This window comes from Rhinoraja longicauda, chromosome 4 (assembly GCF_053455715.1).
Source record: "Rhinoraja longicauda isolate Sanriku21f chromosome 4, sRhiLon1.1, whole genome shotgun sequence".
Classification (NCBI taxonomy): Eukaryota; Metazoa; Chordata; class Chondrichthyes; order Rajiformes; family Arhynchobatidae; genus Rhinoraja; species Rhinoraja longicauda.
In genome coordinates this window covers 41,725,446-41,752,906 of record NC_135956.1, presented here as the reverse complement: position 1 = coordinate 41,752,906, position 27,461 = coordinate 41,725,446, and the positions used below count along the sequence as shown (strand labels likewise).

The following is a 27,461-nucleotide window of genomic DNA, read 5'->3' as shown; positions in this document are numbered from 1 at the left end:
ATCACCTCACACCCCTGTCCTTTTGGCAAAAATAATAAAATGGCAATTAAAATTATTCAATGAAATTTATTGAAATAGATTCCTGTGCGTTCCGACGATAAGCAAATATGCAATAGGAATTTGTTTAACTGGATGAAAATACAAAGGGTCTAAGATGTGATAAATATTTTGAAACTATATCCAAAACAAAAGAAGCACAATTCCTTTGCCGTCTGAGAATTATTTCGCCCCCGCGGAGATAGATGGTGTGACTGCATTCAGTCAACGGTGCTGCAGCCTTGATTGAGGGGCCGGGTGCCCACTCACGGAGGAAGGCAGGGTGAAGGGAGGGCGGGGCTTTCCGGGTGACTGACAGGTGCCGCGGCTCCGGCGGCTGCCGCCACTGAAGCCGGCGCGGCCATTGGCCGGGTGGCCATCGATTGACGGCTGCAGCGACCAACAGCAGCAGAGGCGATGGCGAGCGGGGGGCGGGAGCGGCCAATGGGCGCGGGGCAGGGGGGCGGGCTCTGCGGGAGGCAGCGGACGGTTATTTTTGATTTCCTCTCCTCTTTATAATCTGCGTTGTCGCCCGAAGCGGAGAAAAGGGGGCAAACAAGGAGAAGGGGGGAAAGCGGAGAGAAAGCAAAGGTGCGAGTGAGAGAGAGAATATACAGCCCGAGAGGGGCACGGGACAGCCGCCACCTCGCAGGCGCGCCTTCACAATTGTTCTTCTGTTTTGTGCTTTCTCAAATTTGTTGTAAATTAAATACCACAGCCGCGTCTTTTCAACGCTGGAGTCAGACCTTTCGGCTGATCATTTTTGCGTGCGTGAGGGCTTTCCTTTGAGGGGAGGGGGAGTAATTAAATCATTATTCGTTGCTGTACTTAATACAAAACTGACCCGGGTCGCCCTTTGCTGCAGGATGGAGGATGAGAAGTATTTACCCGAGCTGATGGCCGAAAAGGACAGCCTGGACCCTTCATTCGTCCACGCCAGCAGGCTGGTTACAGCAGGTAGATAGATGCTCCGTGTATTTATAGACCCGGGTAAAACTTTGTAATTATTCTTCTCTCAGCAGCAACTGAACTCTCCACTGGTGTCTCATCATGCAAAAAAAAGCATTGCTTGACTCAAATCCAGGTACTTGTTTTCTCTATAACAGATTTTTATAGTCAATTCAATTGCACATTTGTTTTTTTTTTAAAGTTGGCAAGCTAGGAGGATTTTTAATTCTTTTTTTTTTGTTGCAAACCCCGAGTCCTTTTTCCTTGTTTGCATTTCCTATCAGTTCGATTGTTCCCATTGACTTGTGGTCATTCCTCATAACCTGTACATGGATTATAAGTACTTACAATGTTCGGGTTTTTATTTCTTTGGAGACCGTTTTATTCCAACAGCTCGCATGATTTGAGATTCGTTGAATGTAGGTTTAAGATGATGCGAAGGGCGCTTGTATTGGGAAGTTTTTTTGACATCACTGTTATGTTTTTGGACATGTTGGAGGATTAAATGAGCTATTGAATCATTCTACAGCCACACACAATTTTGCTGCTCGTTTACATCCCGTATACGGCTTTTCTATAATTTGCCCTAAAGTTTCATGGTACTTAACTAAACATAAATTCGGTTTAAAGAAAATGACTGCTGTTATTGTGAGGAGTTCTGCTTATGCTTAAAACATGCATTCCTGGTTAAATTTCGCATGTAATCTGAAGAAATGTATAATTTCTTCATTTGTAAAAAAAATATATTTTGAAACATTGCTTCAGCCACTGGTCAGGGAAGCGAGTTTAAGAACAAATTGATTAATTCTTTGGCACTTGCCGATTAAGGCATCCTGAAAGATGGGTAAAGCAAATGGCATGTGTTGGCTGTTAACCTGAAGCAAATTTGATTATCAATTGATGGAAATAATGAAAATATTTGTAATGTGGATAATAATGAAATTAGACTTTAATTATTTGGTGGCCACAGTTAAACACTTCTTTCTTGTGCAGTACCTCTGATCATTTTTAATTTGTGTATGTCACCAAATTCTTAATGTTTTGCTGTTTCATAAAACTTGAATGGATATGTGAAGTCTAGTGATGGAAAGTTCCTGATCAATACATATAAATCAAGCACTGTTTAGGTTCTTCGGTGCAGGCTGTTCTATCAGCTTCAAGAGTACTTATTAAAAATATACAGTATTATACTTAGTGCTGTGAAAAACTAATTTAAATTCTTGCATGATAGCATGCAAAGGGTCTATTTTAAATTTGCAGGCATGGTTTGTTTTGGGTTACACAGTTTGGGGGTTTTTTTCAGGAAAGAAAGTTGACGTTTCTCAATCTTTTTAATTGAAGTATATTTATTTGTCCATTGTTTCACATTGTCATGCCAAGCTTTATGCCATCTATATTGTGAGGCAATTTTCAGAAGAAGTAGCATCAGTGAACTAACTGATCAACTGAATTATTTAAAAGTTCTGAACTTTTAAATTTTCATCTGTCTCTAAACCAGACAAGAAACGTATAAATGACACTTATTCTTGGATGCATTTTTATATGGTGTGTAAAGAATAAACAATAGTTTATTTTTAGAAAAAACGACTGGAATTTTCTATTAAATCTTATGGTATTTGCTGCATCTTTTTCAATACATTTGGGGCATGTATCAGGATAAAAACTGCTGTTTGGCAGCATGTCCATTAACATGTACTGTGAAGCTTTTATGCTTGAACTAATATTAAATTTGATGTAGTTGGTTTGAAAGTTCATTACTTGTGTGAAGTGGTGATGCATTTTGAGTGATGACTTTGCATTCCACTCTTTTGCCTCTTGTGCCTTGAATTGATTTTTTTGCAGTGAATGTAAATAGTTGAATGTAAATATAAGATAGTTGGGAAATAGACTTGGAAATTGTAGGGAAATGAGGCGATGAAGCTGCACCTGCCATCAGCCTCATTTTTTGCAGGTTTGGCAGAGGTAATAAAATTAACTTTTCATAGTTATGATTATATTTTAACTTCTCTACCTGCTGACTCAACCATGTCAAATGTACTTGCCTTAATCCAAATTTTGTGGAAAGGAAATTGGATACAATCCTGACTTTTTCAGCATGAAAATTACTTAATCTATTATTTATAGAGCTGACTTGAAATTGATAACTGGTATTTTCAAGACATGTATGCGTTCACTAGCAATAGATGATATTTTCTAAGCATGTGTTACAATGGTATGTTTTATGCTACAATGGATCCACAAAGTTTGTTTTGTGGACTTGTTATGCAGGTGGTTGTTAAATCAAAATTTACACTAAGATACATGCTTCTGGCAATTGTATTGTGTAATTATGGAGATACAAAATTGTTTAGAATGGGAATCTGATATTGAATGACATGGCGTAGATGGATGTTGACAACTAGATTTTTCAGTCTACAATTATATTTATAATGGGAATTTCGCTTTGAATATGGTCTGCATTGATTTAGCACTGTTTAAGTGATAACAATTTGAGGTAGATCGTGCTTAACCCAGATTATGCAAATATAAAATAATCCTCCAATTGAGTGGGTTATAATGCTTTTTCAAAGAACTGGCTTCAGTGTTATGAGGGAATATTGTGCGCTTTTAATGACGATTTTTAGTTTATCTTAAAGATCCAAACAGTTTTATCTCTGTCGTGTGAAATGTTTAACAATTGAGGTGGATTAATTTTTCACTATTCTCAATTTTTGTGAAATGTGACTTCATTCAACATGGAACAATACAGCACAGGAATGTACCCTTTGGCCCATGAAGTCTGTGCCAAACAATATGCCAAATGAAAAAATCTAGTCTGCCTTCACGTGATCCATATCCCTCCATAATCAACATATTTATATACCTATCTAAAAGCCATTTATCCTAATTTACATAGGTTATCAATCATATGGATGTCGTTTCTACATTAATGTGGCAAACATGTTATCTTGAAATTATTTCTTAAAATACATACCATTTTTTGTTTTGCTTTTCAACAAATCTGTTCAAGTTTACTTGTGCATGTTTTAAAGAACAGTAGATGGTTTAAATTTAGGTGTGTTAGAACCAGCATATTTCATACAAGAAACACATTGCTAACAGCATGACATGTGACTCAGCAAAAAGACTTAAATTTAAAAATCCAGTGGAATGTTGCAAAGAGCTCTTTCAACCTTGATAAATGATTCGGTTTATGGAGATCTGTCGTGAAAAAAGAACATTGCAGCAAGCATTGCAGGGCTTGCAGGAAATCACCAGCTGCAAGAGGAACCCCCCCCCCCCCCCCCCTTGGACAATTGTCAGCTGACCAACGATCTGAAGGGTTCTACTGCATGTTCAATAGACTGAAACCCCTCCCTCCCCCACCCACTCCTCCCTAATCACCACTTCACACCTACTTACAGCCTGATTCCAGTCTGCAAAGACTGGACCCTTCCCCAGCCACTCTTCCCCAATCACCACTTCACACCTATTTACAGCCTGACACAATTCTGCAAAGACTGGGCCCTCGTCCACTACCCACCCCCTCCTTGCTGCCCAACATCAGTCTGGTCACCTCCCCCATCACTAACAATAAAAATTGAGGTGGTGGAGAACCTATTTAGGAGACAAATCTCCAGGACCGGACAATGTTTCTCCCTCTACCCTCAAGCTCTGTGCCGAACAACTGGCACCAGTCTACACAGACATTTTCACCCAGTCCCTGCAAACCTACAATTCTTTTCATGAGCTTTATTCCCAATTAAAATGCATTCCATTATCTCTGAAACAAGGGATATTTATTCCCTTGTTTAGGGGATTATGGAATGGGAATGCAACTAATCCTTCACAAAGAAATGATAATTTTTGACAGAAATTTCATAATAGATTTGAATCATTACCAGTTGCCTAATAATATTTCATATTGAACTGTGACATGAGCGACATATTCCTTGTTTCCTATTCCAACATTAAGGTAATGGAATATTCCATACAGTTGTGCAAGTGTGCAAACTAATTTTGTCATTTGTCACAATACCCAATGAAAAAGGTATACTTAATGGTTCTGACAGTCATAACAGCTTTGCTGTAAAGAATAGAAGTAGCTGGAATGCTACAACTTTGCAACTAATTATGGAAGTAATTGCTTTTTGCATTCGGAGACATGCCATTGTCCTTGTCAATTGGACCTTTTAGTTTGTGTTGATGTATATTTTCTTTGAGGCCCTCAATGTAAAATAGGATTTTAATATTTTTGCTTGCCTTTTTGGTATTGTTGGTTTTAAAGGCCATTTGATTACTTTTATGTGTCAAATTTGAGATGGTTTAATTCCTGCTCTGCTGGTAAATAAATGCATGTTGCAGCCAACTGTGTGCCAAATGTGGTGTGCAATTCAATTAATTTAATAATGCTACAGAAAATGTGGCCTTGCTTCCCCAAAAAATTATATTGCAACTATTTCCATTCTGTTAAAATGTCATTATTAGAATCACACTACAAGATTAAGAAAAACTGATTAGAATAGGTACAGTAAATTACAGATTTATTGGTGAAGGCATGCAAGTTTTAATTGATTTTTAAAAAATTGATACATTTGGGGTTTTAAAAGCTGACTTTTGAACTTGTTTGCTGTTTGGAAAATGATGAATATCATTTGCTACAGAAAAGCAACAATCCAGTATTGGGTTAACAATATACTTTCACCAAAATTGAACGCTGAAATTGTTTGGTGTGTACTTTTGAAGTTTGGTTTTTAGGGCCAATGAGGAGAGATGTTGCAGCTGTGAAATTCATTAGGATGAGATCCTTGAAATTGCCTTGTGTTTTTTTTTGCTGTAAGTTCATTTAAGCATAAAATTGTATTTTGGTATCAGTAGGCATATCAGAATGGTGATTGCTTTTTCTCTTCACTTTTCACAAATGTTCATTCAATTTCAGTTGTAACTTTGCACTGCTTTTTTAAGTTTTGTATATATGTATTTGGAAGAAAGAATTCGAGCTTATCTTTGCTTTTCTACTTTGGTGTAGTTTAGAATTGCATCTGGTTTAAATGCATGTTTTGTCTTTGTGCTTTAAAATGGTTATAAAGATGATTCAAATATTTTTCTAAAGGGGAGAATAGGATTTATATTCTCAAGAGCACATAAATTAGCCATTGCAATTTGATGGGTACTTGTGCTAAAGTACACTTTAAGAAAAATAACATTTCTGTGTTGCATTGATCATGTGGTGATCAATAAGGTAGAATTGGACTACTCAACCATAGCATTCTCGATCGACATCAGGCTATGTTAAGTATACTCGATTAAGATGGGATGTATATGCTCATAAATCATTCAAGTATGGGTTGAATGTAGCATGCCAATTTTTTGTTTGCTGGGTTGTATCTAATTGTGAAAGGCTAGGTCTTAATTTTATACCAGACCATGCATCTGTTGTTCATACATTCATTCTTTCAATTTTGGTTTTATGTAACTGGCTGTGCTTAATTGCTATTTTTCTGCATGACTATTCTGGAGGCTTTGAAGGGGTGGAATAGTGTTTTACTTTATCCTGACTATTTGCAGTTTTTATTGCTTTATACCAAGGGTGCACTATGTTTTTCTGATTATATCTCTCTTGGCAATACAAAAAAATCACTACATGGATGCTTTTAGAAGATAAATTAAGGCAAGTACATAACCTGCATGCAGACAAAATGCTGCAAAAATTCATCAGGTCGGGCAACATGCATGGATAGAGAAACGTTCTGGACTGCAGACCACTCGTCAAAGCTGGGCGACGGCTCAAAATATTAATTGTTTCTCTTTACATGGGTGTTTTCTGACCTGTTGAGTGTTTCAAGCATTTTTATTTTTGTTTCGTATTTCCAGCATCTTAAGCTTTCTTCGTTTCCCCCACACACACAAATACATTATGTTAAATAAAAGTACAATACATTTCCACACTCGTTAGTTTCCAAAAGAAGTTGGGATTCTATCACCTGATTGGCAGCCCTGTGAGATTATGATGAACTAAAGCAGTATCTTGACTATTTGATTATGTTGCACTTGTAAATTTGTTTGTATTTATATAAAGCTGTCTTATGTTGAAATTTTAATTTGGGATTCGTGTTTTTTATTTTGACCGTTTGAAATAACTGAAAAAGATGCACTTTTCTCCAACAATCTCAGTACTTGGATGAAATATTTATAGCTTAACCTCAACTTTAAAACAACAGCAACCTTGTCTTGATAGTCCTTTAATCTAAGGGTTCAAAATCTGACTCCTATTCCTCTACATTCATCCAGGGGTTTGGAGAGTGATCAGGGCATGTGGCAAAGGTTGGATGTGCAGCTGTTCTTGCAAATACTGGGGGTCGGGAATGTAAGTTTGTAGTTCGAAGTGGGGGAAAATGTCAAAATGAGCTGAAATATAAACATAGCACAAAAAGTAAGGAAAGTTGTGTTTCGTAGATTATTTCTTTGTTGTAACAATGCTTCTTGGCAATGAATCTTGTACCATTGGAAAGCCTGTTTATTTCCCTTTTAAATGGTGCCACATTTGTAAGGAACATGCATTTGTGGGATGAGCAGCAGAGCTGAGTATGTGGGTTGCGCCCATGAAAAATCTGTCAAATCTTCTCTGCCAATGCCAAACAGCTTATTCTGCCATTGACTCTTGTTCGGTGTTTGGTGGATTGGATAATTGAAGTCTGAAGAAACAAGACATATTGGCAATTTAACAATTTATTCATTTAATAAACAGGAGCCTCAGTAGCGTGTGGACGAACCATACACAGCCACAACAGCCTGGCACCTCCTCCTCATGCTGGTCACCAGCCTGGTCACACTGTTGTGGGATGGCATCCCATTTTTCAACCAGCATTTGTCGCAAGTCAGCCAACGTGGTTGTGTTGGTCACTCTGGCACGAACAGCACGCCCAAGCTGATCCCACAAGTGTTCAATGGGGTTGAGGTCAGGACTGCTGGCTGGCCATTCCATCCTCTCCACTCCCAAATTCTGGAGGTAGTCTGAGAAACCCTGCTCTGTGGGGGCGAGCATTGTCATCTTGGAGGATAGAGTTCGGTCCCAGACTGTGGAGATATGGGATTGCCACTGGTTGCAGAATCTCATCTCGATATCTCTGCATTGAGATTGCCTCCAATGATGACGAGCCTCGTTTTTCCAGTGAGGGAGATGCCGCCCCACACCATCACACTGCCTCCACCAAAAGATGTTACTCTATCGGTGCAGCAATCAGCATAGCGTTCTCCGCGTCTTCTCCACACTTTGACCCTATGATCCAACTGCCGTAGGCAGAATCTGGACTCATCGCTGAACATAATGTTCCTCCACATGTTCAGGTTCCAGTGCACGTGTTGCCGACACCAGCGCAAACGGGCCTGACGGTGAAGGGCAGTCATGGCAGGCCTCCTGGCTGCCCTATGAGACCGGAGATCGGCTGCGTGCAGTCTGTTCCGAATTGTCTGGGCAGAGAGCCGTCGGCCATATTGTCCTGCAAACCTTGACTGCAAATCTGTAGAAGACAGCCTGCGGTTCCTATGTGCTGACAGGGTGAGGAAACGGTCTTCTTCGGGTGTCATCTTGGGACGCCCACTTCGCGGCCTGTCTCCGACATCCCCCGTTATATGGAACTTGGCCTTCACTTTGGAGATGGTACTAGGGCCCACTCCAAATAATGCCGCAACTTGGTTTTGCGGAACACCAGCTTGAAGTTGCCCTATCGCACGGGCCCTATCCAGATCAGTCAAACGTGGCATGCCGATTCTTGGAGCAGACACCCACTGACCACTAGCAGGGCCCATGCTCACAGATGCTGCCAATCAGGTGCCAATCAGGCACCTGATTGTCAGCACCTGAGGGTACCAGAAGCTCAAAACAAGAGTCAATAGCAACAGCAGAATAAGCTGTTTGGCATTGGCAGAGAAGATTTGGCAAATTTTTCATGTGCGCAACCCATATACTCAGCTCTGCTGCTCATCCCACAAATGCATGTTCTTTACAAATGTGGCACCATTTTAAAGGGCAATAAACAGGCTTTCCAACGGTATAAGATTTATTGCCAAGAAGCATTGTTACAACAAAGAAATAATCTACCAAGCACAAATTTCCTTACTTTTTGTGCTATGTTTATAAGCTGAAACTGTTCCTCGATCTCTACTTTAACAAAAACCATTTTGCTAACTAAAATGTATTTTTGGGATAGTTATACAAGTAACAAGCTATAGTATAGAAAATTGAGTCTGGTGTTATCAAAGTTTTACTATAGATAGCATGGGTACTTTCCTAGACTTGGCTGTTTAATGATGATGCTTTTTAATTTGAATTTTCTAAGTGGCAAGTTCAGTTCTGCACCCATTCTTGTACACATTTTATTCTGGAGAACTGCTTGTACATATGGAGACCTTGACTTGCATAAAACAGTAACATCTATAGGAAAGAAAACTATAGATGCTGGTACAGTGCATTCAGAGTATTCGGACCCCTTCACTGTCAACATTTTGCTATGTTACAGCCTTATTTTAAAATTAATTAAATTCATTTATTTATCAATCTACACACAATACCCCACAATAAAAAAAGTGAAAACAGGTGTTTAGAAACTTTTGCAAAGTAATTAAAAAGAAATAACATAACATATTTACATAAGTATTCAGACCCTTTGCTATGACGCTCAATTGATTATCCACTGTTTCCATTGATTATCTTTGATGTTTCTACAACTTGATTGGAGTCCTCCAGTGGTAAACTAAATTGATTGGACATGATTTGGAAAGGTGCATACCTGTCTATGATGGTCCCACAGTTGACAGTGCATGTCAGAGCAAAAACCATGCCATGAAGACGAAGGAATTGTCCGTCGTCTTCTGAGACAGGATTGTGTCGAGACACAGATCTGGGGAAGGGTATAAAACAATTTCTGCAGCATTGCAGGTCCCGAAAAGCACAGTGGCCTCAGTCATCTTAAATGGAAGAACTTTGGAACCACCAGAACTCTTCATGGAGCTGGCCACCCGGCCAAACTGAGCAATCGGGGGAGAAGGGCCCTGGTCAGGGAGGTGACCAAGAACCTGATGGTCACTTTGACAGAGCTCCAGAGTTCCTCTGTGAAGATGGGAGAACCTCCCAGAAGGACAACTATATCTGCAGCACTCCACCAATCAGGCCTTTATGGTAGTGGCCAGACGGAAGCCACTCCTCAGTAAAAGGCACATGACAGCCCGCTTGGAGTTTGCCAAAAGGCACCTAAAGGACTCAAACCATGAGAAGCAAGATTCTCTGGTCCGATGAAACCACGATTGAACTCTGGCCTGAATGCCAAGCAACATCGCTCATCACCTGGCCAATACCATACATGCGGTGAAGCATGGTGGTGGCAGCATCATGCTGTTGGGATGTTTTTCAGCGGTAGGAACTGGGAGACTAGTCAGGATCGAGGGAAAGATGAGCAAAGTACAGAGAGATCCTTGGTGAAAACCTGCTCCAGAGTGTTCTGGACCTCGGAGGTTCACCTTCCAACATGCAACGACCCTTAGCACACATCCAAGACAATGCAAGAGTGGCTTTGTGACATGTCTGTGAATGTCCTTGAGTGGCCCAGCCAGCGCCTGGACTTGAACCCGATCAAACATCTCTGGAGGGACCTGAAAATAGCTGTGCATTGACTCCACATCCAACCTGACACAGCTTGAGAGGATCTGCAGAGGAATGGGAGAAATTACCCAAATACAGGTGTGCCAAGCTTGTAGCGTCGTACCCAAGAAGACTTGAGGCTGTAATCGCTGCCAAAGCGGCCTCAACAAAGTTCTGAGTAAAGGGTCTGAATACTTATGTAAATGTGATATGTCAGTTATTTCTTTTTAATTACTTTGCAAAAAAATTCTAAACACCTATTTTTGCTTTTTAATTATGGGTATTGTGTGTTGATTGATAATTTAAAAAAAAAAGAATTGAATCCTTTTTAAAATAGGGCTGTAACGTAGCAAAATATGGAACAAGTGAAGGCGTCTGAATACTTTCTGAATGCACTGTGGACACGATACTGGAGTAACACATCGGGTCAGGCAGCATCTCTGGAGAGGAGGAATGGGTGACTTTTCAAGTTGAGACCCTTCAGTATTAACATCTGAGTGTTTTTAAACATTTTGGAATCTGGGAGATTTTGATCCCATTTGCTTATCCCATTGTGCTTATCCCATTTTTATTTGATTAATAATACATTACCACTTAAAAAAAAAAAAAAAGTTTGACTAACTTTTAGACAATAGACAATAGGTGCAGGAGTAGGCCATTCAGCCCTTCGAGCCAGCACCGCCATTCAATGCGATCATGGCTGATCCCTCTCAATCAGTACCCCGTTCCTGCCTTCTCCCCATACCCCCTCACTCCGCTATCCTTAAGAGCTCTATCCAGCTCTCTCTTGAAAGCATCCAACGAACTGGCCTCCACTGCCTTCTGAGGCAGAGAATTCCACACCTTCACCACTCTCTGATCACTCTTATCATTATCTGATAATCTTGAACTCTTATATTTATCGTTGCCCTCAATTGCACCATTCTTATTGAATCTATTCATATTTCCTGGGCAGTAATTTGTTCAGTGCTGACCTTAATCTGATCTGATAACAATGGAGGAAGGCTAATTAGATTATCTTTTTTTCATACAAGCATTTGGCTGCTTCAGGAGCAAGAGGCTGCCATGTGACTAACCTTTTATTAGTACTGATTCACTGCTGCCAGATGTGACAAATGAAGTAAATCAAAAACATTTATTGTTTGGGAAAGGTGTCTGCATTGAAATTTCTAACTTGAGAGTTAGATGCTTCCAACATGAAAGGAAGTAATGTGCTTATGAGTGGAGAAGTATAAATTTGAGGGTGAAGGGAAGGGATTTGCAGGTTTATAGCAAATGCATCATGGAATCTACTTTTAAATCATTCAAATTCAATACAAGACTTGAATTCCAGTGGTTTAAGGTTTTGTGTATGTTGATGTGTACTGATGTTTTTTTGGCATTTGCATATCGCATATAAAGATCTGTCAAAATTTCAAAGCATGATTCTTTTTCACAATGAGGCATTTATTTTGCGTAATATCATCAATAGTGATGTTTCAATCTCTATTTTTGTAACCAGTATTCAAAGTTAGTATGTTTTAAAATGGCAGAACAGAAGTAACATAACTGGTGTTGGGACTTGGCCAAACACTGTTAAAATCAAAGTTTCTCCAGAGTGAAATGTGTTGGGTTGGTTTTCATGTCAAATTGTGCCATTAATAAAATTCATCTGGACACCATTGGCATGAATTGTGCTTGCATTTTTCTATGTTGGCAGTGTGTTTTCCATGTTGTCATTGGCCATGCAAAGTCCATTTGTTGTATGATTAGGAGGAAGATAATCATATTTGCTCCGAAGCAACTTTGTCACTGGGCAACGATTTTTAAAGTGCTGTTTGTCCTATAGTATAATTTAAAGGGTGACTAGAATTCTGTTTGGGTACCGTTGGATTCTTCTTTGAGGCCATGACCTTGGTCTGGCAACACGGATAATCTAGAAAGGCTCTGGAACTAAGGGTGCTGGAAAAGTCTGTGGTAGACTTGTATATACATTTGGAGGTGGGGAGCTATTTATAAACAATGCAAAGTGAATGCATTAATGAGATTGAAATGAAACCAAAATGTTTTTCTGTTCAAACAGTTGCTTCAAATTAAAGTTGAGTTGCTTTCACTCACAATCAATGGTCTTGAGGTGGTTCATGGGACCTTACACGGCATAGGCACCACATTTTCAGGGGGACTTATGGGGTGGATTTCAAATACGCTCTTGTGGTTTTATCCGGATTAAAGGTGGCACCAGACCACTGGTTGCCACAGGTTGCTTGTGGGTTTGAGAGGTGAAGTGTGAGCCATATTATTTGTGTTTATGTTCTGTGTCTTCCTTGCTCAAGAGCTTGAAGTTTTTGGTGCAGTCCCAAATGCTCTTTTCCATTATAAACAGTTGATGACTTTTATCTGTTTGCAAAGTAATTTCAACAATGGGCAAAAAAACTGTCTGCCAATTGGAGTCATAGAAACATAGAAAAATAGGTGAAGGAGTAGGCCATTCAGCCTTTCGAGCCAGCACTGGCATTCAGTATGATCATGGCTGATCATCTAAAATCAGTACCCTGTTCCTGTTTTTTCCCCCTCCATATCCCTTGATTCCTTTAGCCCCAAGAGCTACATCTAACTCTCTCTTGCACATCCAGTGAATTGGCCTCCACTGCCTTCTGTGGCAGGGAATTCCACAGATTCACAACAATCTGGATGAAGAAGTTTTTCCTCATCTCAGCGTAAATGGCATACCCCTTATTTTTAAACTGACCTCAAGAAGTAGAAGTGTGTGCTTTCTTGCTGTAATGTCAGCGTGGTTTATTCAATCCTCGAGGTAAAATTTCATTTATTCAGAGACAGATGCACAACGAGGGAATGTCTGAGGTGATCAATTTGGTGGACTTTTACAATTAGGGTAGTCTTGGAGGGGTCCAGATGCAGATGAAGTGTACTAAAATACAATATGGATAAACATAAGTCATTGGATAAGGAGAAGATGTTTTTTAAAGCTGTGCAGAGGCACTTGTGCTCAAGGTTTTGATTTTTTTAATTTTGTGGAGGGAGGAGATGTGACATGGATTTCCTGATGAAATAGATTGAGATGTGTGTTGGACATAAAATTTGATTAGGTTGCATTTGTAGTATTGTACTAGCTGGGCGTGGAACTGTTGGGTCCAAAACTCTCCTGCGGGCCCGGTAACCCTCCCTCAACTGACAATCACGCACACTCCACTCCGCGGACCCGTTGGCGACGAAAGACACTTGCAGCTATCCGTGCGTGGAGGGAGGAGGAGGAGGGAGCTCCTGAGGAGAAGCTGCTCGCTGGTGCTTGTGTGCGGTAATGGTGCTGGGCCCGGGTGGCAGCGTTGACTCGATGCCATGGGTTGTAGGGAAGGATGAGTGGACCATCAGTCCAACCATCTCCCTCCTCCTCGGAGTGTCCCCCGGGTGTGGGAGAGTGGGGACAGAGGCGGGTGGCCCCCTCGTTAACGGCGTCCATCTTGTTCGGGCGAGTGAGGAGAGAGGTCGTGCGAGCCCTATGCTGACGTCATATGCAGAGCACCGAAGGATTGGGTTTGAAATGAAATTAGAAATTAAATTTTGAAACATTAAAATCTCTAACTTAAAAAATATAAGACCAATTCCAATAAAACATGTTATAAATAGTTGGCGGGAGAGTGGTCAAAGTGGGGCCATTCCCACACCACCACCCCCGCTGTGCGTGCGTTGTGACGTCATACGCACCGCAGCGCTTGGAAAAAGGTCTTTAGAAATGAGATTGTTGAAGTTTAAAACATTTGTAATTAAAAAATATATAAGAGCGGTTGAAATGAAATTGTTATATGCACTGGCGTGGAGAGTGGTGATTAAGGTGGTGCAAAAAATTGTGGCGATACGGTTGACCGTTTTGCCGAAATCACAGATGCATAGATACGGATATTTATATATACAAGATCTGTTTTAGTAGTATACTAGCGAAGAGGGCCCGTTGGGCCCATTCCCACACCCCCATTCTCTCCTCCCCCAACCCCAATCTTACTCTCGCCACACCCCCCCTTTCCCCACGACCTCCCCTTTTCCCAGTACCCCTATTTCCCCCACCACCAAGCCCCCTCCGGACGATCCCTGTTGTCCCCGTCCCCATTCTCAGACCCCGCCACCATTCTCTCTCCCCCAGACACACTCTTACACTCCCCCACCCCCCCTTTCCCCACCCGGGTCTCCCGGGCGTGGGAGAGAGGAGAGAAGCAAGGGGAGAGGGGAGCCCATACGCACAGCAGCGCCATGCTGAAAGCCTTCAATAAATCAGTAGGAGGGGGGTTGCGCGAGCTCTTATTATTTTGACATCAGCAGATTTTTTTTATTTTACTAAAACCTCTAACTTAAAAAATACACGACCGAATCAAATAAAAAAATAATTTTCCGTCAGCGTGGTGATTAAGGCGGTGCAAAAACCGTGGCGCTATGGTTCACCGTTTTTGCCGAAATCAGCCGAAATAACTGAGAAAAAAAGTTTTGAGTTTTAAACCTCTAACTTAAAAAATAAACGACCGAATTAAATAAAAACATCATTTTCGGCAAGCGTCCAGCGGTGTGATTAAGGTGGTGCAAAAATTGTGGCGCTACGGTTTACCGTTTTGCCGTAATCAGCCGAAATCACAGATATATATGCGTGCTGAGCAGAGTGAGGAGATGCCGCGCATGCGTGCTGAGCACAGCCGCACCACAGCGCCACCCTGAAAACCTTCAATAAATCAGGGGGGGCAGCGCTTTTAAACCTCTGTAACTTAAAAAACACGCGACCAAATCAAATGAAAATATCACGGCCGGTCGTCCGGGAGGTTGGCGATTAAGGCGGTGCAAAAACCGTGGCGCTAAGGTTCACCGTTTTGCCGCAATCGCTGTTACCTATATACACACGATATATTCAGGTCATTCCCAAAAAATATATATATACATATACACAAGATCTGACTTTTAATAAGATAGATGATATAGATAGATATATATATAATATATATAGATATATAGATATATATATATTTAGTAATATTGTTATTGTATTTTGAATGCCCCATTGTGAAGACTTTAGAGAATGCCAAAGAGATTTACCGAAATGCTTCCTTGGTTATAGGGTATACGCCATAAGGAGAGTTGGCCAAACTTGGATTGTTTTCTCTGGAGTGTTTGCGACTGAGGGGTGATTTAATAGAAGTATATGAAAATGTGGGAAGCATAAAGAGAGTGGACAGTAAATTCCTTTTTCCGTGGAAATGTTAAAGACAAGAAGGCATAGTTTTACCTTCTGAGCTGGGCAAGTTTTGGTTTTATGCAGTGATGGGTGCCTGGAGTGTCCTGTCGGGGTGGTCGTGGAAACAGATGTATTGCTTTTAAAAGGCATTTAGGTATATGAATATGCAAGGAATGGAAGGATCACATGCAGACAGAAGTTTAACCTCGCATCGTGTTGGGCACTGATACAACTCTTCTGTTACCTGTAAATTTGCTAATCGCTATGTACACTATTCAAGTCGCTAGTAATGTAGGTATTAAGGAGATCTAATCACGTGCCTTTTTGAAGTCTATCAACACTTTCCACTTATTGACCTTTTTACTTTTTTTAAGCAAGTCAGCTTGATGTAATTACCCTTGTCACAGTTTGCTAATCAATCCACACTTTCCAAGTGACTAGATTTTTGTCCCTGATTTACTGTTCTAGAATTTTTAATTTCTAAAATTAACTGGTCTCTAGGTTTATCCCTACAACCCTCCGAACAAAGATGTAAACATTTGCAATTTTCCAGTTGTCAAACACCATCTTTGAATTTATGAATGTTTGAATGGTTATGGTATGAGTTTCCGCAGTTTTCTCAAATCCAGGATGCATTCTATCTGGGCTCTGTGATTTAGACAGTTTATGTTTAGCTAACATCGCTTGTTGAGTTATACAGCTTGAAAAAGGGCCTTTTAGCCCAACTCTTCCATGCCAATGAAGATTCCCCATCTATGCTAGTGCCATTTGGTCAATATCTTTCTTAGACACCTGTACCAATGTGTTTCAAAAGTTATTGTATTTGCCTGGGCTCTGGCAGCTCATTCTAACACCCTCTGAGTGGAAAAAGTTGCCCCTTAGTTTAAGGCAAGATTTAATAGGAACCAATGTCCTCTGGTTCTTGATTCCCCTACTCTGGGTAAAAGACTATGACCATTCACCCTATCAATTCCCTTCATGATATATACACACATCTAAGATCACCTCTTAGACTCGTACACTCCAAGGAATAAAGTCCAATCTCTCCCAAAAGCTCAGACCCTCGAAGCCTGGTACCATCCTTAAATTTCCACTGAACTCTTTCTAGCTTAATGACATCCTTCCTATAGCGGTTGAAACTGAGCACAATACTCCAAATGCTGCTTCACCAATGTCTTGTACTAGAATGTCCCAACTTTTATACCTGATATCCCGACTGATGAAAGCCAATGTACCAAAAGCCGCTTTTACCACCCTATCTACCTGTGACCCCACTTAAGGAACTGTGCACTTGTACTCGTGGATCCCTCTACTCGACAACACGTTCGAGGGCCCTACCATTCATTGTAAATGTCCTGCCCTGATTTCACTTCCCAACATGTCTATTGAACTTCATTAGCCATTCTTCAACCCAATTGCAGAGCTGAGCAAGATCCTGTTGTAATTTTTGATAATCCTCTTCACTGTCTACGATGCCAGCTCCTTTAATGTCATCCGCAAACTTCTTGATGCTTTGCACTTTCTTATCCTAATCATTGATAATAGATAACAAACAGCAAAAAAACCCGGCACGGATCCCCGAGTCCTCCAGTCTGAGAAATCACCTTCCTACCATGAAGCCAATTCTGTATCCATTTGGCCATTCCTGGTTCCCATGCAATCTAAATTGAGACCAGCCTACCATGAGGAAACTTGTCAAAGGCCTTGCTGAGTCCATAAAGACTGTCTATGAACCTGCATCATCAATGTCCCTGGTAATTTCTTCAAAACATGCAATCAAATTTGTGTGAGACAGGATTTCACACATGCAGTGCTGACTACCCCTAATGAATCTCTGTTTTTCTAAACACGTACAATTTATCCCTTGGGATAATTAAAAAAAATACACATTTCCAATCTGATACCTGATGCTCATCTAGAACAATTGTACAAACAATTGTTTGTCCAATGGCTTCCCATTTCTAGTTCTCATTCACTTGGGATTTAATATTTAGCAGTTTTCATTGTTCTTTAAACTTCTGTTCCTCATGTATTTGTATCCCCATGTGTGTGTTTTGTATACATTTGTGCACAGATTTTTATTTGTTAATTGATAATTTGAATACGGGTGGGCTGCTGCATACAGCTAGATGCTATTTCCAAAATAGCTTGTAGTGCAATCTTGGTCTTTCCAGGCCAATTATCCAGCTTTGTCATAAATCAGTTGTAATCGTTCCAAATGTTGTAGTTTTAATAGTTTAGCCACTAGCGTAAAAAGTGTAGGAGTTTTAATTAGTACTTTAATCTTTTTAATGAGAGTCTAGCCCAGAGAGGCCGATCGTCAGCGGAGGCCAAGCAGCAGCGAGAGCTGGGCTGGGCACTGGGAATCGAGGCAATAGGCAAAGGACCAGGTCACGGCTCTGTTCGGCGGCCCCAGCTACAAGGTGTTGAGCGCCGGTCAAGTTGAAGCGGAGCACGGGTGTAAGGCCTGCAGGAGCGGCGAGGGACCGAAGAGCTGCAGGATGCGAGGCGCGGAGCAGGGGCACCGAGCCTGGAGGAGCAAGGAGAGCAGGAACGGGGAGAGGTGTCGGGACATTTGGAGCACCGGGAGGGAGCCGGAGATGCGCTGATGGGTGAAGACGGGGAAGCTGAGCTGCAGCAAAGAGCAGCTGCAGCATTCAACTGCAACACCCCCCCATTAGGACTGGCGATTTGTTCCAAAACAGACGTCGTTCCAAACATAAACTAGAAGAAAGACTAAGCAAAGAGGGCCTGCTGCACTAAGTGCTTGCCTGCAGTACACTGCGTTCCCCCCAGTAGGCTCTACGTGGCAACACTGCAGGTCAGGGGTCGTGACCTCGCCTGCCGTGCAATCCTACAGCTCACACCCTCTCTAGGCCTGGCATCATCCTCATAAATCTTTTGAGCCCTTGCGAGCTTGACAATATCTTTCCTATAACATGGTGCCTAGAATTGAACACAATATTCTAGATGCAGTCTCACCGATGTCTTGTACAAATGCAACATGACCTCTCAACTTCTATACTCAATACTCTGACTGATGAAGGCCAAAGTGCTAAAAGCCTTTTTGACCACCTTCTCTAACTGTGACTCGACCTTCAAGGAACCATGTACCTGTACTCCTAGATCCCTCTGCTCTACAACACTACCCAGAGGCCTAACATTTACTGTGTAGGTCCTACCCTTGTTCGATGTCTCAAAATGCAACACTCGCGCTTCTCTGTATTAAATTCCATCAACCATTCCTCTGCCCACCTGGCCAATCGATCAAGATCCTCCTACAATCTTTCACAACCATCTTCACTATCTGCAAAACCACTAACTTTTGTATCATCAGCAAACTTGCTAATGTTACCCTGTATGTTCTCATCCAAATCATTAATGTAGATGACAAACAGTAACAGGCCCAGCACCGAACCCTGAGGCACACCGCTAGTAACAAGCCTCCAGTCTGAGAAGCAACCTTCCCGCATCGCCCTGTGTTTCCTTCCATGGAGCCAATTTGCTATCCATTCAGCTAATCTCCTTGGGTCCCATGCGATCTAACCTTCCAGAGCAGCCTACCATGCGGAACCTTGTCGAACGCTTGACTGAAATCCATGTACACAACATCTACAGCTCGGCCCTCATTGATTTTTTTGAAGAAGTGACCAAAAAGGTCAATCAGATTTGTAAGACAACACCTCCCATGTACAAAACCATGCTAATTATCCCCAATCATCTATCCCTTGCCCATCCAAATGCCTCTATAACCTATCCCTCCAAATACTCTCTAGTAACTTTGCAACTACGGATGTTAAGCTCACCGGCCTATAGTTCCAAGCATTTTCCCTGCAGCCCTTAAAGAGGCACAACATTTGCCAGTCTTCCGGCACCTCCCCTGTATTTAAGGACGACTTGTAAATTTCAACCAGGGCTCACGCAATGTCCTCTGATATATCTGATCAGGCCTTAGAGATTTGTCTACCTTCGTACATGACAGTACCTTCAATATTCCTTCGGTAGCACTGACTGTTCTCAAGACATTTCCATTGATTGCCCCAAGTTCTGTCCTACTGTATTTTTCCTCTGTAAATATAATAATAATATTCCTTTATTCGTCCCACACCGGGGAAATTTACATTGTTACAGCAGCAAAGTGGATAGCAAGAGATCATTCATTATAAATAAAAGATACATAAATTGTCATCAGTTTCCTGTGTGTTCTTTGCTGTTATTGTTGACTTGTCTGCTGGGAGCAGTGCTGGTTGTGCAGTCTCACAGCAGTGGGAAGGAAGGACCTCCTATCCCTCCACGCACTTGCGGTGAAGGAGTCTGTCACTGAAGGAGCTACTCAGTGCAGTGACAGTGTCCTGCATGGGGTGGGAGTCGTTGACCAGCAGCAATGTTAGCTTTGCCATCATCCTCCTCTCTCCCACCACTTGCACTGAGTCGAGGGGGCAACCCAGGACAGAGCTGGCCTTCCTGACCAGCTTGTCGAGTCTCTTGATGGAGTCACTGTGATGGATGTTTGTGTTGGGGTTATGTGTCTTGTGTTCTTTTTTTTTTTTTGGTGACTGCTGGTAACGTAATTTCGTTCGGTACCTCGGTGCCGAATGACAAATAAAGCTCTGTATTCTGTATTCCCTTACGCCGCTGAGATGCTGCTGCTCCAGCAGACCACTCCATAGAAAATGGCCGATGCAACCACTGTGTTGTAGAAGGTCCTTAGGAGTGCCCCCTGCACTCCAAAGGACCTGAGTCTCCTTAGCAGATGAAGTCTGCTCTGGCCTTTTCTGTATAGCGCATCGGTATTTTCAGTCTGGTTTATTGTTGAGGTAGACACCCAGGTACTTATAAGAATCCACCCTCTCGATGTCCATTCCCTGGATGTTCACCGGTGTCGGGGGAACCTGGCTGCGCCTGCGGAAATCTACCACCATCTCCCTGGTTTTCCCCGCGTTGATCCGGAGGCAGTTCTGCTGGCACCAGTCCACGAACTCCTTGATCAGTTCTCTGTACTCCCTGTCCTCGTCGCCCGTGATGAGGCCGACGTCAAATACAGAGGCGAAATACTCATTGAGGACCTTGCCCATCTTCTGTGGTGACCGCTTTGATTCCTGAGAGGTCCCATTCTCTAGTTACCCTTTTCCCCCTTGTCTATTTATAAAATCTTTTGGGATTGTCTTTAATGCTACTCATCAGAGCTATCTCCTGGCCCCTTTTTGCCCTTCTGATCTTTTTCAGTTTACTCCTTGGTTCTCGAAACTCCTCCAGGGATGCACTTGATCCCAGCTACCTATACCTGTCCCATGCATCCTTGTTTTTGAACAACGCCTCAATTTCCCTCATTAGCCAAGCTTCCTTGTATTTGCCTGCTTTGCCCTTCACTCTAACGGGGACGTACATATCCTGAGCTTTTGTCAGCACACTTCTTAAACATCCCATGGCTGATGTTCCTTTCCCCTCAAACCTGCTCCAGTCAACTTGAGTGAGACCTTCTCTCGTACCCTTAAAGTTGGCCTTACCCTCGTTGAGCATTTTAACGTGTGGACCTTCTCCATCCCTATCTATAACTTTCTTAAACCTAATCGAACTGTGGTCACTGGTCCCAAATGTCTTGCACTTAATTAAATAAATTCAGTCAATTTTTTAAAATAGTGTTAGAGTTAAATTTTTATAGATTATTTTATTCATGACATTTGTTATTTCTGCAGTTGAGCAGCATAGCATGACTGAATCAGCAAAGCAGATTGAATGAGTTTATTGCTAATTACCTTGGATTATTCTCTAAATTAATATTGGTTAAAATGTCCATGTCCCTACAAAAGAATATAAAATAATTAAGATGGCTAACTATTAGATTTTGAGAGTAGTTTCTTTACAGAGTTACAATATTCAACTGGCTGCCAGATTTAGATGGTTATTCAACATGCGCACACATAGATGCATGAAGTCTTTGGGGATAAACAATGATAAATTTGCGCTCTAGTTTTATGACCACTGCGGCCAATGGTGGACCTGCGCACACCATCACCAATGGAATAGGTGGGGTGGCTAACATGACAGGCTGGTGGGTAGTTTGAGGTCTGCCTTCCTTCTGCTTATGTTCAATCACAGGGTGTTCCTGATTAATGGATGGCATTAGGTATCTCATTCCGTTTTGAATGTGCTTTGTTTGTTTTTTTACATGGAATGTTGGAGGCTGGAAAGCTTTGCCAGGGATGGTGGTAGAGGCATAGTGGTGTTAAGAGACTTTTAGATAGGCAGATAAAAATGCAGGGAATAGGGGATTTGGATCATGTAAAGCAGCTGGCATAAGGTTTGACACAAACATTGTGAGCCATGCACTTGTACTTTCAGATCTTCACTATCCAGGGCTTTACCATTTACTGTGTGAGCCCTGCCCTGACCATAACTCCTCACACATTTGTTAGTTAAATTCTAAATTCCATTCCTCAATGTGTGCCTTCATTCAAGAGTTACATTTCAGATATCATAAAGAGTGTGTTTTCGGGCCTTTGCTGCGTTTCATAATTTTGCATTCTAGATTTGGATTGTAGAAACATTTTTGGCTATAAATTTAGAAATAATATCAAATTGAGGGGCTGGGTGAGATGGTAGAATTGGTTAATAATTAGGAAGACTGGAATAATTAACAAGATGGTCATAGAACCTAGAGCACAGAAAATGGGCCTTTTGACCCACCAGGTCATGCTGACAATCAAGTACCCATTAACCAACACTTGGTCTTTGTATAGGCCATTCACGTGCTGTCCCAAACGCTGTTAACTATAGTGAACATGCCTAGCTCCACCACTTTTACAAGTAAACCTTGCCTGTCCTCTAAATGAGAAAAAATCTTTTACTTTCAACCTCCATTTTGAGACATCTTTGCCATGAGGAAAACTTGCATGATCTACCCTTTCTATATCCTTCATTAATCTTGCATGATCTAACTGTTCTATATCTCATTAATTCTCCCTCAGCTTCCACTGCTTGAACTACCTCCGCCTATACAGTCTCTGCTAGTAACTAATGTTCTAGCTCGGCCAACATCCTGGTGAATCTCCTCTGCATCACTCCAGAGTATTAATATCTTTCATGAGGTGTGACGAGTAGAAGATAATGCAAAGACAATTTACTAGTATGATAACAGATGTGATTGCATTTATATTAGGAAAGGATAGGAAAAAGTAGGTTACCTTCCTTAGAAAAGACTGAGGAATGACCTTTTTAAAATGATAAAAGGCTTAGATGAGAAATTTACCAAGCAATTTAACAATTTCTCTTTCCCTACCCATTTGAATATGCTGTTCTCTTCAACTCTCTGGTCGGCTTTTCTGCCCCAACCAACCTCTGCGCTTTGATAGCAAAAAATATCATATCTGTTCTTTTGTGTCTTCTCTTTCCACTGTCTAAATAGTCCTAACTAACACAGGAATTCACCTGCAACCGTTGCTTATCTGAATGTCGGCAGTGACTAGATGGGTGCCGCAAGGCTCTGTGCTGGGATCCCAGTTGTTTACAATATATATTAACGATTTGGACGAGGGAATTAAATGTAACATCTCTAAGTTTGCGGATGACACAAAGCTGGGTGGCTGAGCTGTAAGGAGGATACTATGAGGATACAGGACGACTTGGATAGGCTGGGCGAGTGGGCATGAGCATGGCAGATGCAGTACAATGTGGATAAATGTGAGGTTATCCACATTGGTGGCAAGTACAGGAAGACAGATTATTATCTGAATGATGTCAGATAAGAAGGGGAGATGCGACGAGACCTGGGTGTGCTTGTACATCAATCACTGAAAGTAAGCATGAAGGTACAGCAGGCAGTGAAGAAAGCAAATTTGCATGTTGGCCTTCATTGCGAGAGGATTTGAGTTTGGGAGCCTGGAGTTCCTACTGCAATTGTGCAGGGACCCGGTGAGAACGCACCTGGAGTATTGTGTGCAATTTTTGTCTCCTAATTTGAGGAAGGACATTATTGCTATTGAGGGAGTGCAGGGTCGGTTCACCAGGCTAATTCCCTGGATGGTGGTACTGACCTATGATGAAAGAATGGGTCAACTGGGGTTGTATTCACTGGAATTTAGAAGGATGAGATGGGATCTTATGGAAACATATAAAATTCTTAAAGGATTGGGCAGTCTAGATGCAGGAAAAATGTTCCTGATGTTGGGGAAGGCCAGAACCAGGAGTCACAGTTTAAGAATAAGGGACTGAGATGAGAAAAAACTTCTTCACTCTGAGTTGTGAATCTGGAATTCTCTGCCACAGAAGGCAGTGCAGGCCAATTCACTTTATGTATTCAAGAGAGCTAGATTTAGATCTTGGGGGTAAGGGAATCAAGGGATATGGGGAAAAAGTTGGAACGGGTACTGATTTTGGATGATCAGCCATGATAGAAAATAGACAATAGGCGCAGGAGGCCGCCACTCGGCCCTTTGAGCCAGCACCGCCATTCAATGTGATCATGGCTGATCATTCTCAATCAGTACCCCGTTCCTGCCTTCTCCCCATACCCCCTGACTCTGCTATCCTTAAGAGCTCTATCCAGCTCTCTCTTGAATGCATTCAGAGAATTGGCCTCCACTGCCTTCTGAGGCCGAGAATTCCACAGATTCTCAACTCTCTGACTGAAAAAGTTTTTCCTCATCTCAGTTCTAATGGCCTACCCCTTATTCTTAAACTGTGGCCCCTTGAAGTGATCATATTGAATGGCGGTGATGGCTCGAATGGCTGAATGGTCTACTCCTGCACCTATTTTCTATGTTTCTCTTTTCCAATAGTGTACAGTATTCATCGTTCACAATTTTCATGTCATTCAGCAAATTTGAATGGTTTGCTCTCTGGTCCCACCTCCAGGCAATTAATACAAACAAAATAATTAAGAGCCAAGAACTGCTCCTGATTATAAAAGTATGTTTTCTCCTTGCCACTTGTATCCAGTTTATCAACCCAGTCCTGCAGCAGCAAATTTGCAAATATCCAGTGCAATAGAACATAGAACAGTATAGCATAGGAGCAGCTCCTTCTCCCCACATTATTTGTGCCAGCCATGATGCCAGTTTAATCTTATCCCATCTGTCTACACATGGTCTTTTCCGCCATCCCTGACCAATGAAGGCAAGCATGCTATATGCGTTTACCAGCCTGTGTTGCCACGTTTGGGGAATTATGAGAATTACTTTATGCTTTTCTCTTGTATTTGCCTCTCAAAATGCAACTCCTCGTACCATTTCAGATTAAAATCCACTTGCCATTTCTCTGCCCGTATTTCTAACTGATCGATATCCTGCTGTATCCTTTGACAAGTCCCTTCACTATCCACAACTATCTGGTCCCAGCAAAAGTCTCTGCAGAGCATCACCAGTCAGCATAACGCCCCTCCACTACTATCCTGTCTTCTATGAGCAAGCCAGTTTTTAAATTCTATTTACCAATACTCTGTGCATCCCAAATGCTCAGTAAATCATATTTTGCTGCCAAAAAATATTTTACTACATAATGTCTGCCACTTCAATAAACTTCAATAAACTGGCTCACCATAACCTTTTGGGCAGACAGAATCTTGAGGCATGTGTATGATGAGAATAAGCTGAAGCTTTAATTTATATTGATAAGGTTGCTAAATTTGTGGAACTGGATTTGTCAAATTTTGCAGATATTCTGTTCTTTGAGGGTCAAATTCAGTATAAGATTTTGAAATGAAGAAATGTAGGTAAAATATTTTTGGTATCCATGTGCTGCATGCCTTACATTTGCAAATGTTTGACATGGTTTCACTCGCTTTGCATAAATTTGCAATTCTCTAGTCTCAGTAGTTTTACTGAATTATTTTCTGTAAGTTAAAATCATTCTAATTTTTAACATTGTGCATTTTTCATTTCTTGAAGGAAAAATCACCTTGTTATTTCTGACATCTCTGCATAAACCTCTCGATTGATTGCTGTGCAATAAAATAAGAATAATCCCAATTAAGTATCAAAATGATGGGTCTCGACCCGAAACGTCACCCATTCCTTCTCTCCCGAGATGCTGCCTGACCTGCTGAGTTACTCCAGCATTTTGTGAATAAATCGATTTGTACCAGCATCTGCAGTTATTTTCTTATACAAAATGATGTGGACATTGTATTCATGTTTCCTGTCCAGTCACATGAAGAATCTTCCTAAACCGCTCAGATGTTACACATACTGCGTGCGCTCAGTCAACTGGATGTCTGAATTCCATAACTCTAATGGAACAAACCCTATGATTTCAAAAGCTGATAATTTACTTACTGTCAGATTAGAATTTTAAATTACCCATTGTGGAGACAAAATGAGAACCATGTTGCCAAAACATTTAAAGTTTATCATTAACGTCTTCAAGCAGTGTTTTCCTGTGTTTAAATTGGAAATATGTGCTACTTAGCTGATTATCCATCAAGATTTGTAGTTAATGCTTTGGAATATGTTTATTATATATACTATTGGAGGCTCCATTTCTTTCAGTTTGTTAGTCTAAGCTTATTTTCTTATGGTGCTAGCAGTATCAGTCAGGTTATTAAAATTTTGTTTTCAGAGATTTCTCACATCATTAAATGTCAGGAGCAAGACAGGTTTAAGCTCCTGCATAGCAATTTTACTCTATTTAAGACAAAGGAGCTGAATGTTTAGTGTTGTTCATACCTGATTACTTTGAATGCCATAGATTTTTAGATTTAGAGATACCGTGCAGAAATAGGCCCTTCGGCCCACTGGGTCTGCGCCGCCCAACGATCCCCGCACACTAACACTATCCTACACCCACTAGGAACAATTTTTACATTTGCCCAGCCAATTAACCTACATACCTGTACGTCTTTGGAGTGTGGGAGGAAACCGAAGATCTCGGAGAAAACCTACGCAGGTCACGGGGAGAATGTACAAACTCCGTACAGACGGCGCCCGTAGTCGGGATCGAACCTGAGTCTCTGGCGCTACATTCGCTGTAAGGCAGCAACTCTACCGCTGCGCTACCGTGCCGCCAAAATGAAAGATCAGAAATGTTAGTGCAAAACGATAAGAGTGGTAAAAAGAAAGGGCTTTCATGACCAAGTAAAAAATCAGCCTTTACAAAATTGAGTGAGGATAAAGGGAATGATTCAGCAAGAAGAAATATAGTTCTGCTATAATGTGATCATTTTTGTCCAAGAATCCTCGTGCTAGAAAATAACTGCACTTTAAAGATTGTGCTATGGAAAATTGCATTTTAAAGACAATTGTACCTAAGTTAGGGGCCAGAGTTTCAAATTCAATGTTTTCCCCAGGATTTTAAAAATAAAGGTTTTATTACTGCAAGCTAACATACTAAATGCTGCATGTTACATCTATAGATGACAGTTTCAATGACCTCGTGGTGAAAGTAGCAGATGTGTTAAGACGCCATGGTGCCTGATTACTGAGTGTAGGTGGGGAAGACAGTTTTCCCTGTACTGTTTAAATCAAGACTTTTTCTGTTTGTCAATTTGTTTAAAATTGCTTGTCTGAAACTCTAATCCACATGATACTATCAAAATGCAGCTTTCTATAGCACTTGGTTTCTGAGGAACATAACAATTGGATTGTAGCAGAACTACCCATACTACTTCTCAGTGAATCATTCCCTGTATCCGTGTCAATTTCTAAAGTAACTTGAGTG

At 41.3% G+C, this 27,461-nt stretch overlaps 1 protein-coding gene across 6 annotated transcripts in view; it reads left to right on the top strand.

Moving 5' to 3' along the window:
* The first annotated feature begins 503 nt into the window (after positions 1-503).
* The window catches only part of khdrbs3 (KH domain containing, RNA binding, signal transduction associated 3), a 126,424-nt gene continuing 99,466 nt past the window's right edge, over positions 504-27,461 (top strand). For 4 of the 6 annotated variants that reach the window (XR_013547170.1, XR_013547169.1, XM_078397575.1 and 1 more), the window contains exons 1-2: positions 504-627; positions 902-993. Coding sequence is in view for 4 of the 6 variants with exons in the window: in XM_078397575.1 (XP_078253701.1) it covers positions 903-993 (91 nt within the window). In the remaining 2 variants the exon portion in view is untranslated. The other 2 variants (XM_078397571.1, XM_078397573.1) reach the window with 2 other exon arrangements.